The following is an 11,890-nucleotide window of genomic DNA, read 5'->3' as shown; positions in this document are numbered from 1 at the left end:
GTCGTTAATGAATTTTTTTGTACTAGTGTATATTAATATATAACCAAACTTATTATTTTTTCTATTTTAATTATTTTCTACCGGACTTGTCAACCAAACGGGTGAGCCCATGATACACCTGTGCTTATTGATACTCATTCTAACGTTAGATTTAAGGAAAGTTTCTTAAAAACACTAAAAAGAGTTTTGCGATGCTGGATCCTAATTAATTTGAAAGAAACTTGGATAGGTTGCGTAACAATGTGATTCTACACTCTGTTCATAAATTAAAAAAATAATTATAAAAATGAACCTGAAAATTTTGTGAGAATTTCCTGTTTTGATTGCTATAAATGAATTTAATTAATTGGCTAACAAGAACAACAAATTGGCTCGAAATTTATGTATCCTAAAAGATGGACAAACATACATTTATACTAAAATAATGAAACACAACCTATTGCGCTTCCTCTAAATAGTCGGCTTCAAGTTTCGACCATTTAAAACCAAATATAGATCGCATTTTGGGAAGCAAGAAAGCGAATATTGAAAAAGGAAGCCGCTTGAATATCCTAATTCATGGCTACAAAAAACTCAGAACTTCGAAATATCAGATAAATTATATTCAGAAAAATATAAACATAATGCATTAAAGATTGAATAACGTTAACTATAATTTTTTATTTAGGATGAGAAATTGGTATTAATATTAGAAAAAGAAAGAAAGAAGCAGAAAATCCACGTAACCTGGTGTGAATTAAATCATGGCGATCTTCTGCTGGGCCAGTAATCAAAGTAGACCAAACCCAAAACAGTTTGTGGGACCAAAAATTTAATGTCACCCCTTCAGAGATGAACCGAAACTAGCTCTTTACACCTGTGAAGTAAATAGTGTAGGGTATTCATTTTGTTTCATCATATTAAAAATTATAGTTTTATTCAGACATTACTACTTGCTTGCTGGTGCTGCTATACACTGCTCTTGCTTCTTTGGCTCTACCATTCTGCCTCTGAAGCAGAGTAGTTGGACCTATAAGAGATAGCTGTTGAAGCAGCAGGCAAGGCAGCTACAACATTTGTGTTTTTGTCGCAGTATTGGAGAAATTCTATGATTATTGGAGAGAATGAGGGATTGTTTTTGTTTCAGATCAAGTCAAACAGGATTCAGGAATCCAAATTATTTTAAATTATTCTAAATTAAATATGAAAACAAAAACAAAAGAAGAATAAATTTAAGTACTGGTAATTAGAGTTTTTGTTTTTACCATATCAAACACGCATCGGGAAGCCGCCTAGTGAAGCACTTTCCTTAGCATGAAGAGAGAGAAAAAATGAGTGAGATTAACATTAACATACAGTGGTAGAGTGACAAAGGGACGAAAGTGTACAGCTTTTACATGGTGAAAGTGTGATCTTTTTTTAACACACTCCCGTTTCAAAGGAAAAAAAAATACATATATATATACATAGGCAGCTAGTGAGAGGGTAGACCTGAAATATACGCCATTAGAGTGTGAAACGAGGGAAAAAGTGCAGAGACTGAGAGCCTGCAAGTCGTGGGTGTGGGTGTGTGGTTAGTACTTAGCCACACCTGCAAAATAGGGTCTTGCGTATTTCAAAAATCGAAACCCAATCTCACTCTTTTCTCTAACTTTTACACTGCCTTACTCCACTTAAACAATCCTTCAACACCCACAATTCTTTTCACCCCAATCAACCTCCGCACACCATAAAACTAAAAATTAAAAAAATTGCTTTCTGCTTCTGCTTTCTCTTCTGCCTCACACTCACTAAGCCATATTTATAAGATGTTGGATTACGAATGGAACACATCAATGATACTACTCGCCGGAAATGAAGCCGCTGGCGGCGAACCCGACCAAACGCGCCGGCAAATCTTCGACCACAACTTCGCCATGTTAACTGACCCCATTCTACATGGCTCAACACCAACAGCCACCACTGCTTTCTCACATCACCACCCCTTCAACCCACAACAACAGCACCACCAGCAAGCCTTCTTCGACCCACGTGCCTTCCAAAGCGCGTCCACCACTTCCTTCTCGCCACCACCTTCGTTGCTCTCACTTAACCCAATCCCACCTTTAGCCCCCTCCCACTGTGGGCTTGGACCTGGCTCCGGGCTTGGATTTCTGCTCATGTCCAAGTCTGAGGATGTCACTTCGCCCATGAACTTCGACGTCTCTGGTCATGGTCTCGGGCCTGGGCTTGGACTCAACCTCGGAGGCCGCACTTATTTTGCGGCTTCCAACGAAGACACCCTGGACAGATTCTACCGTTCCAAGACCGTGGAATCGGTTTCCACGGTGTCGTCAAATTTGCCACGCTGTCAGGCAGAAGGATGTAATACGGACCTCTCCGAAGCCAAGCACTACCACCGCCGCCACAAAGTTTGTGAGTTCCACTCCAAGGCTGCCACCGTCATTGCCGCCGGGTTGACTCAGCGATTCTGCCAGCAGTGCAGCAGGTTGTGGTTTTTCTGGGAGGGGATTTTACACAATTACGAATTTGCAACTGGGTGTTTTACTTTGAACCAATCATTGGCTCCGGGGTGATCCCAAGGGTATTTCCGTCCGGTTCAGGAAATTTCCCTCTTCCTCTTCCATTTTCTTGTTCTTTTTGCATTGCTTCTTATGGTAGTGCAATTACCTAAACCCTTAAGTCACTCCTCCCTCAATTCATAATTAATTATCTTTCATAAATATAATACTTTTCAACATATACCAAAAAAAGGAAACCCACACCCCATGTTTTTCTAGACAATCAATTTTTTAACAGCTTGTTTATATAATTTCAATTCAAAACTGTTGAGGGAAAATATCCTTCTTTTTTTTATTCAATGTCGAAATGAAGTTTCTTTTGTCACTCCAAAATTAATTATTTGGAGTATAAAAACATTGATTCTATACTGTTTTTATTATTTTTGTCGCATGAAAACAACTATTTGTACAATCAATTTCAGAATTAACTTATTCTTAATTCATCTTAAAGGCAAGTTATGAAATTACATGAAGGCATGACGTCGCTGGTTCCTAGAATGCGGTGGGAACGCTGAGATCAGAAATACGAGAATGTCATTTGGAACATTGTTATTTGTCCGATGATTCCATATGACGAGTACATTAGATTCGGAGATAGTGAGGGCATTTGCGTCCCTAAAATTTTCTCACATCTGCGATCCACACTATCTTCTGTTTACGTATAGTACTATCATTGAATTGCAGCTTCAATAATCACATTCTTGATTTTCTCTGGGTTACTATACAACAATTGAAACTTCCTTGTTGATTTTAAGTGTGAAAGGTACTTTTTCTTTTAGTTTAAGATTTGTGTTAATTGATTTTGATTTTGTTTTGCAGATTCCATCTTCTTTCAGAATTTGACAATGGGAAACGGAGCTGCAGGAAGAGACTGGCAGATCACAATCGTCGCAGAAGAAAAACTCAGCAGCCAACTCAAGACATTCACAAATCTCAGCCTTCTTCGGACAATGTTACATGTACGGCTTCTTTCTTCATTCTCTTTCTCTTACCCTTCGTAAACAAGTACACAACATCTTATTAAATTCTCCTTAATCATTTCAAACACCCTTCTGATTTCAGAAAGGAAATATATATAATAAAGACTCGCAGCATTCACATTAGTTTGTACTTTTTTCTAGAAAAATGAAAATCTCTTTCTGTCTGCAAAATCACACATTTTAGTACATAAAATGTACCCTTTTCAACCAAGAGTTGAAATAATAAATTACAACGCTATTATGAGCTTAGTGATTAGGCAATAATTGCCATGTGGTGGTGATTTAATATGAATCTGGCAGGGTCCTCGTCTGAATCTGGAGCTCAATCTTCCTCATCGCTGAAGGTGGCAGTGTCTCCCCCAGATTATTTCCAGCAAAGACCCAATCAAAATAGAGACACTTCTTCAACATCATCTGGGTCATTGTTTTTCTCATGTGGGACCAATTTGCATGGCTAATAAGGAGGAGAATCAACAATAATGTACTGAACTTCCTCTTGTAACACTTTCTTCCCAAATTTAATTTAGAAGCTTTAATCTCTAGTCTCTGATTTGTTATAATGATTTTAAGCATCTATATATCCACTTACCCTATCACTTCTGTTATGTAATATATATATATATAGTCCTCTAGGATTACTGCTTTATACATATGTATGATCTTTCAGCTTTCACTGTTGTGAATTTTGGTAGGGTAAGTGGCAGAAGAGAAAAAGTGAAAACTAAAATTGAACACTACTATTTGGATTTTCCCGTAAAGAGTGCCGTTTGGGTATCAGAGAAAGTCGGGGCAGCTGAGCACAAGTGTTCAGACTACTGCCCTAGGGCACCTTCATTTTGTGGCATTGACTCTGTCTGCCACTGGAATTTCTCTGAAATATGCAGCAATTATATGCATTACTCATCAATTCCATTATACAGATGTTGCAAAATCTTCCACACCAATTTCTAGAACAAAAATAACAAAATAAAAGTTTTTACTTTTTCACGGGATAATTTTAGTAAGCATATATTTAATTTCACGTGGGATTTAAAAAACTAAATAGTAATATTATAATATTATTCAGTTATTATTATATTTAAATAAATTTGTATTCAAATTTAAATTTCTTTAATGGTTAAAAATAATGAGAAAACTATTCTGTCATAATAGTTTACGAAATAAATGTTTCACTGTTAAACTTTAATTGTTCAAGACTTTTGCATAATTTAACTTTCACTGTTAATCATTTTATTTATAAAGCACTCCAATTTATAATGCCATAACTAAGTCTTTAGAGAAGTAGTGTTCGTTTTTAATACAACTGCCACTAAGCAGTGTTAACACACTTCAAAATAAAAATATGCACTTAATTATTTTAAAATATGTATTATACTTGAAAAAAGTCTATTTATTTTTTTGTTGACAATTTCTATTTTAAATTACTAAAGGCTTTATATATATATATTTGAATGTTCTTAAGAACTGCACATTAAATAAGATGAGGCGAAGACTCTGAATATAGGCAACATAATGTAATGTAACGTGAACAATGTGAGTTTCAATCTTGGTTTAGCATTTATTGGAATACCAAACCGTTAACCTATTGTAGTAGATCTGTAAGTTATTATTATTACTAATACTATTACTATTATTATTACTATTATTACAATAAAAAATCATGCTCTCTCTCTTGTAATGATTTAATAGTCAGATGTAAATTTGAAAAAAAAATTATATAGCCTATTGTATATATGTGGATATATAATTTTTATTTACCAAAATAACCCAATATCCCTTTAATTTACCTAAATATGTATAAAAAAAAACTACTCATTCAGAAATCAATTAATAACCGATTTCTCACCTTTGCTCTTTTGTTTTTAGAAAATGTTATTCATTGACTGATTTCGTACTTTGTATTCTTTTTATAGATGTAAATGGTCTTTTTCTTTTTTAATTTTAATTTTTTTTTAATTAATTTTTTAAATAGTTGTTTGATTTATTACCTGCAATCTCATTTATTCCTGTGTAACAACACGATCATCACATATAAAAACAAAATACAACGAACAATAGGGTAAGCTAACTATAAAATAATTATATATAATTTCGATTTAAATTTAACAAACATGATTCATTAAGTCTCATACAATTTCTCAAAACCATAAGTGTCTATCATAAATCATCATTCATATTTCTCATGGAAGATTTTTATTGATCAACACACTCAGACACTTAACTCTACTTATGGAACACTCGTGCATTGACTTAGACATAGAGATCCACACCTGTCATACTATTTCACTGTGAAATCCACACAACTATGTGCATAAATAATCTCAATATCATCTCTCCTAGTATGACATGGTTAACTCATGTAACAGGTCAAGTTAGTTATCTTTCAATCAACTTAACCATTCATATGAACCTCCTTCGACTTACACCACTTGAATAACTTCATCTATATGATCCATTATCTTAAGAGAGTAAGGATATCTCCTTCTAGACGAATCCCTAGTCAATGCACATCCTAAACAATCTTAACACGGTATTTTCTTCCCTAAAAATACTATGTCTTGATTAAAATTCAATTTCTAATCTCACAATATCTAAAATCACACAATCAAATCATAACAAAGTTTATAATTTCTAAAACACACAACAATTCATTTAATAATCATAAAAATATCTAATTAAAGAAATTTTCAATTAAATATACATTAAATAAAAGTTTACATAATTTATAAGTAAAACTATACAGAAAGGAAAAAACCAACCTTTTAAAAGCAAATATAAAATTCTCAGTTTTAAATTTTTTTAATTTTTTAACAATCTTGCTTAAGCGAAAATATCTCGCTTGAGCGAAAATGGGTCTCGCTCAAGCAAAAATGGGTCTCGCTCAAGCGAAAATTCTCTTGCTTGAGCGAGATTGAACTCGAGAGCATCCAAGATTTAATCTCAGGTCTCGCTTGAGCGAGATTTCTCTCCGCGTAGGTGAAAACGGACCTGTGAGCACCTCATTTTTCATTCTATTCTCGCTTGATCGAGAATTATCACGCCTGAGCGAGATATGCAAAAAAAAAATATGCATAAACCTATTATACTTCTTGTACTGGACCAGAGCGTTCAGAGCTCAATGCTCGCTGGTCAGAGCTCAGCATCTGTCTTGGAAAGGTCAGCTCGACTTTGAGCCAAGTTGATGGGCCATGTGGTTGGGCTCAAGGTATGTGCTAAATCTTTTCTATATACTTAACGTCACCCCCTGTGTGCAAGGTCCAGGCGGTCAACAAGAGGTAGTAATGAGTAGGGCACAATGAGTAGGTTGCATGTGATACGTAGATCCTCGCTGAGGGTGTCTACGTAAAACAGATTGGACCTCTGATGTTGGTACCCTGGCGGTTATTCTGTTAAGATTTGATGCACTCCAGTGAGGGAAGGATCATGTTCAGTTGCGACGCTAAGAGAGTGTGCCTTAAACAAAATATCTTCCTAACGCATAGGCTTTTAGTTGAGATAAGACTCTCGTGATAGAAAGCCGTTACAAGAGGTAGGCTATAAAAGGGACTTGAGATCCCAGGTAAAGGGACGCTGTTTTCTAAGACTGAAACTAGTTACTTCTTGTTTCTATAAGTCCTATACTGACTTGATCGTTGGAGTGCAATCAACAGGTATGACCCCCTTTGTCTCAACAGAGCCGCGTTCCAGCATTCCAAAGGGAAGAACAGATTCCACCAGAGATAGACAGAGCCAGAACTAGGGATTGGAGTCAACCAGCGACTAGGGTCAACCGGCGAGAACACTTCTGAATCAACATTTCATTCAACCCATAATTTTATACATCTACACATTACATTGACAGTTGTTGCTCAGAATTATACAAGCACTCTCATTGACTCATTGAGCTATTATGCCAATCTATACATATATATGATTTCTAAACCAAAATCATTTAAAATCAAACAACCATTCCTCATCAAACATTTCATTTGAATTGATTCAACAAAGTAATCAAATACATTCATAAATTCATTCAATTTCGAACTTATATACATTCTACAACATTTACTATATCTACAATCTCACATTTGAATCTCAAACAAATTCCAATATTCTAAAAAACAAGAAATCGTGCAAGAATATTTGAGACTAGTGACCACGTCACTCCCACATCCAGATCTTCTAGCCTACGGTTCTATTAAAAATTTAAACTAGCTTCCCTTACCTGAACTTGAACAAATGCTTACTGAGAGCTCCAAATCTACCAAAAGCTTAACGGTAACTTAACCTGCATCACAAAGTCCTAATAAAGAATCTAACTATATCACTAAGACTTTGAGCTAACAAAGATTAGTTCTGAAGTTAAAAGAGTAACATGCTAAAACCTAGATTGAGACAAACCTTCAAATTCAAAATTTGACTTAAAGAAAAGAACAAAAATGCCTGAGCGAGATATGCAGAAAAATCTACATAAACCTATTATACTTCTGAATCAACATTTCATTCAACCCATAATTTTATACATCTACACATTACATTGGAAGTTGTTTTTCAGAATTCTACAAGCGCTCTCATTGAGTCATTGAGCTACTATGCCAATCTATACATATATATGATTTCTTAACCAAAATCATTTAAAATCAAACAACCAATCCTCATGAAACATTTAATTTGAATTGATTCAACAAACTATTCAAATACATTCATAAACTCATTCAATTCCGAACTTATATACATTCTACAACATCAATTATATCTACAATCTCACATTTTAATCTCAAACAAATTCCAATCTACTAAAAAACAAGAAATCCTGCAAGAAAATTTGAAACTGGTGACCACGTCACCCCTAGATCCAAATCTTCTAGCCTTGGGTTCTATTGATAATTTAAACTAGTTTCCCTTACTTGAACTTGAGTAGATGTTATCTAAGAGCTCCAAATCTATAAAAAGCTTAAGGGTAACATAACATGCACCACAAAGTCTAAATAAAAAATCTAATTATATCACTAAGACTTTGAGCTAACAAAGATTAGTTTTGAAGCTAAAAGAGTCACATGCAAAAACCTAGATTGAGACAAACCTACAAGTTCAATATTTGACTCATAGAGAAGAACAAAAATGAACTTACTTTATTAAAGATTTTGATCGGGCAGTCTTGTAGTCTTCGCTGACAAATGTGTAATTGCGGACCCCGATCATCAAACTGATGAGCGAGAAGGTCAGAATCTTAAAGAGAAGGTATACGAAAGGAAAAGGAAACTTCTAGAGAGATGGTGGTTCTTTTAAAATGAAACTTGAATAACTGAATTTCTGATTTATACGCTCATTTCATTTTAATAATAAAATATTCAGGTGTCATTTAAAATATGTCACTTCTACTCTAAGGCTATTTTCTAGATCCTTACACATAAATATGTTAACATTTTAAAATATTTAATATTTTATAAAAAAATTTTACTTATTTTTTATAACAAACTTTTCCTACAAATATTTCATTTAATTATTTACTAATGATATGTAATTTTATAAATAGTTTTATTTGAATTTTTAGTAATTTTATAAATTTACTGAATTGTGTAAAATGTATGTGAAAAACAAGTCCAATAAGAATTGGGATTAAATTGTATATTTAAACTTTTTAAAAATTTTGTGTTGTAAAGGATTTGTCAAAAATATTTTCTAAAACTTAGTAAAACTATCCTTTTATATTTCAATAATATGCAATGATCAAGAGATAAAGGAAAGAAAGATTTACACTAATGTGATAGCGAGATTATATGTCTAATCCTCAATCAACTGATTGAGTTCTGTTATGTAGACTATCATTGTAAGTTACAAAATAAGTATTATTTGGACCTCAACCATTCATAGAAAAACAACTAAAGTATTATTTGGAACTCAATCATTTCTAACTAATGATCAAAGTACTTTTTGGAATGCAGTCACTCCTAGATAAACAACCCAAGTATATTTGGAATGCAATCACTTTTAGCTAAGACTGATACATTTTTACAATAGCCACTCCTGGCTAAACAAATTTGGTTTATAAAAAGGTGTGATCTAAATGATCACCGTGTTTGCTTATTAGAGAGAGGATTAATGTCTTTCGACAAATTTTTTAATTTTTTAAAACATAACCAAATTTAAAAAATAAAAAGATAAATAAATTTACAAAATTTTCAATTCTAAAAAATAAATTTATGAATATAAAAATATAAATATTTTATTATATGTATTTATAATAAAAATAAATATTTTTTATGTCAAATATTTTAATTAATTTAAATTTACACAAAAATATCTTATATTTTATTATTTAAATATTCTTAAAGATAAGGATAAATTTATAAACTTATATTTTATATAATAATAATATAAATATATTTATATAGTAATAGTAAAAGAAAATAAATTAGTAATATATTTAAAATTTAAAATAGTAATAATATATAAAAAATTATAAAATTATAAATAATACTAGTAACTAAAATAATTTTTTTAAATAATAATAATAATAATAATAATAATAATACTAATAAATTAAAAACAATAATAATAATAATAATAATAAAATAATAAAAATAAATTATATATTTAATAATAATTAAAATAAATTTATTAAATAATAATATTAACAGTAATAAAAAGTAATTTTTATTTTTATTTGATTTGATTTTATGAAAATATTTTTTATATATATTTATAAAATTTTAATTAACTAAAATTTATACAAAAATATCTCATCTTTTATTAGTTAAATATTTTTTAAAGAAAAGGTAAATTTGTAAACTTATATTTTACACATTTAAAAAAAATTAAAAATCTCTTTACTACCATCATATCACTCACAAACTTCAATAAACTTTCCTCACAAATCCACTCTATTATATCCTAATCCAAACAACCTCACCTTCTTTACACTTTCCTCTCAAATCACTCCAAATCCACTCACTCAAATCCTCTCCCCAATCCAAACACACCCAAAAGGATTTGAGCTAAGATTATAGCAGTATTTCAACACTTTGCAATTTGTTTTCTATGTCTTCTTCTTGAAAATGTGCTTTATATAAAGCATAGAAGAAAGAGTCATTGCAAATCCTTTCTTGATCATTGAGATCTTCAAATTCATATGACCTTCTTAATGTGTCTGATGGAGTTAAAATGTAGAGGTGCATTAAATGCTTTCCATGCAACATTAAATGCTAATCTTCTCTTCAAGGAACATCCCAATAGTTGACAATCCTTATCATCATTAGGTATAAGAGTTTTGTACCGACTAGTCCTCGGGCGTCGTTGACCATTAGTAATCTTGGGGCCATGTAAGCTGAGTCCCATGAGCAGCGTGGGTCAGTGTCTCGCGAGTCATGTGCGTCAAGGTACCAAAGAGTGGTCAGACATCAGTAACTAGGATGTACCGATGTGCCACTAGGCAGGGTAGAGAGATCGGACATCGGGGACTCGAACAACAGAGCTAGGCCACGAGAGGTGGATCCCAAACCACACACCAGTTATCAGTAAGGGAGAAGCCTAGGTCACGAGAGTCCATGCGTGCAGAGTGGATGACGCGTTCAGGCGTAACACAAGTATAAAGCCATTTGAAAGGATACGACCTTTGAGGGTCTCGTTCCAGCGGTGAGCTGCATGCATGGCACGTGAACAGCTAGGGCGCTCCCAAGACGGGTGACCCTAGAGATCAGGTGCACGAGGAGGCATCCAGGTAGTCATTCTGTCAGAGGTTGCACTCCAGTTAGGGAACCCCATGTGCTAGGTTATCCTAAGAGTGGGTAACAGTGGCGTTGGGGCCCACCCCCTCAGGAAGCCTATTTTGGGTAACGGAAACAGTTGAAACCCTAAGGTATATAAAGGGATGTAACAAACTTAGTAAGGTACGCTAATCATTTGCCCTGCTATACACACACAGTCTACACATAGCTTTATGCTTAACAGTTTTGGTGTTTCCTAGCCCTACACTGACTTGAGCATCGGAGTGCAAACGACCTCTAGGGCGCCCTTTGCTTTGTGATTTCAGGTGTTTGATTGAAAGAAAGGCACGAACGAAGGCACAGAGAATCGGGCGTGGGAATATCGTGAGACGTACGAAGGCCCTCGAGTCAATCGACAGGAACATTTGACGCCCATCGTGGGGCACGATCCCAAACATTGTCCCACCAACAAGAACCAGAAAGATCGAAAGGATGAGAAATACAAGGCAGGGATCTGTTGCACCAAACATGGGCGAAAGGCTCACCCTGCAACAGGTTATGGAAACGATACAGACCCTTCAAGAAGAAGTGGTTGCATCGAGAGCAAACCAAGAACGCATCCATGCTGATTTGGCTACGTCGCGGGCAACAAACGAAGAACTGCGCCGATCGAATGAGGAATTGC

General features: G+C 33.9%; 1 protein-coding gene and 1 long non-coding RNA gene across 2 annotated transcripts; one reads left to right on the top strand and one right to left on the bottom strand.

Moving 5' to 3' along the window:
• Nucleotides 1-299: 299 nt before the first annotated feature.
• LOC137826486 (uncharacterized) lies at nt 300-1,592 on the bottom strand. The gene is made up of 3 exons (XR_011083507.2): nt 1,471-1,592; nt 1,245-1,287; nt 300-856 (listed from the first exon to the last, which is right to left on the bottom strand). It is a non-coding gene; the product is annotated as an uncharacterized LOC137826486 (long non-coding RNA).
• On the top strand, nt 1,341-4,116 carry LOC137826485 (squamosa promoter-binding-like protein 8). Its single transcript, XM_068632463.2, has 3 exons — nt 1,341-2,467; nt 3,360-3,499; nt 3,821-4,116. Exons 1-3 carry the CDS (start codon nt 1,788-1,790, stop codon nt 3,976-3,978), a joined length of 978 nt encoding a protein of 325 aa, XP_068488564.1. The 5' UTR covers nt 1,341-1,787; the 3' UTR covers nt 3,979-4,116.
• The last annotated feature ends 7,774 nt before the right edge of the window (nt 4,117-11,890 follow it).

Source organism: Phaseolus vulgaris, chromosome 8 (genome assembly GCF_051622355.1).
Source record: "Phaseolus vulgaris cultivar YP4 chromosome 8, ASM5162235v1, whole genome shotgun sequence".
Classification (NCBI taxonomy): domain Eukaryota; kingdom Viridiplantae; phylum Streptophyta; class Magnoliopsida; order Fabales; family Fabaceae; genus Phaseolus; species Phaseolus vulgaris.
The sequence above is the reverse complement of the archived record's forward strand: the minus strand, read 5'-3'. Positions and strand labels throughout refer to the sequence as shown.

Bases quoted from the DNA above. Each gene is read 5' to 3' on its own strand.
- LOC137826485 (XM_068632463.2), top strand. From the start codon at position 1,788: ATGTTGGATTACGAATGGAACACATCAATGATACTACTCGCCGGAAAT. The intron at 2,468-3,359 runs GTTGTGGTTTTT...TTTGTTTTGCAG, and splicing joins TTCTGCCAGCAGTGCAGCAG to ATTCCATCTTCTTTCAGAAT. The intron at 3,500-3,820 runs GTACGGCTTCTT...TGAATCTGGCAG, and splicing joins TTCTTCGGACAATGTTACAT to GGTCCTCGTCTGAATCTGGA.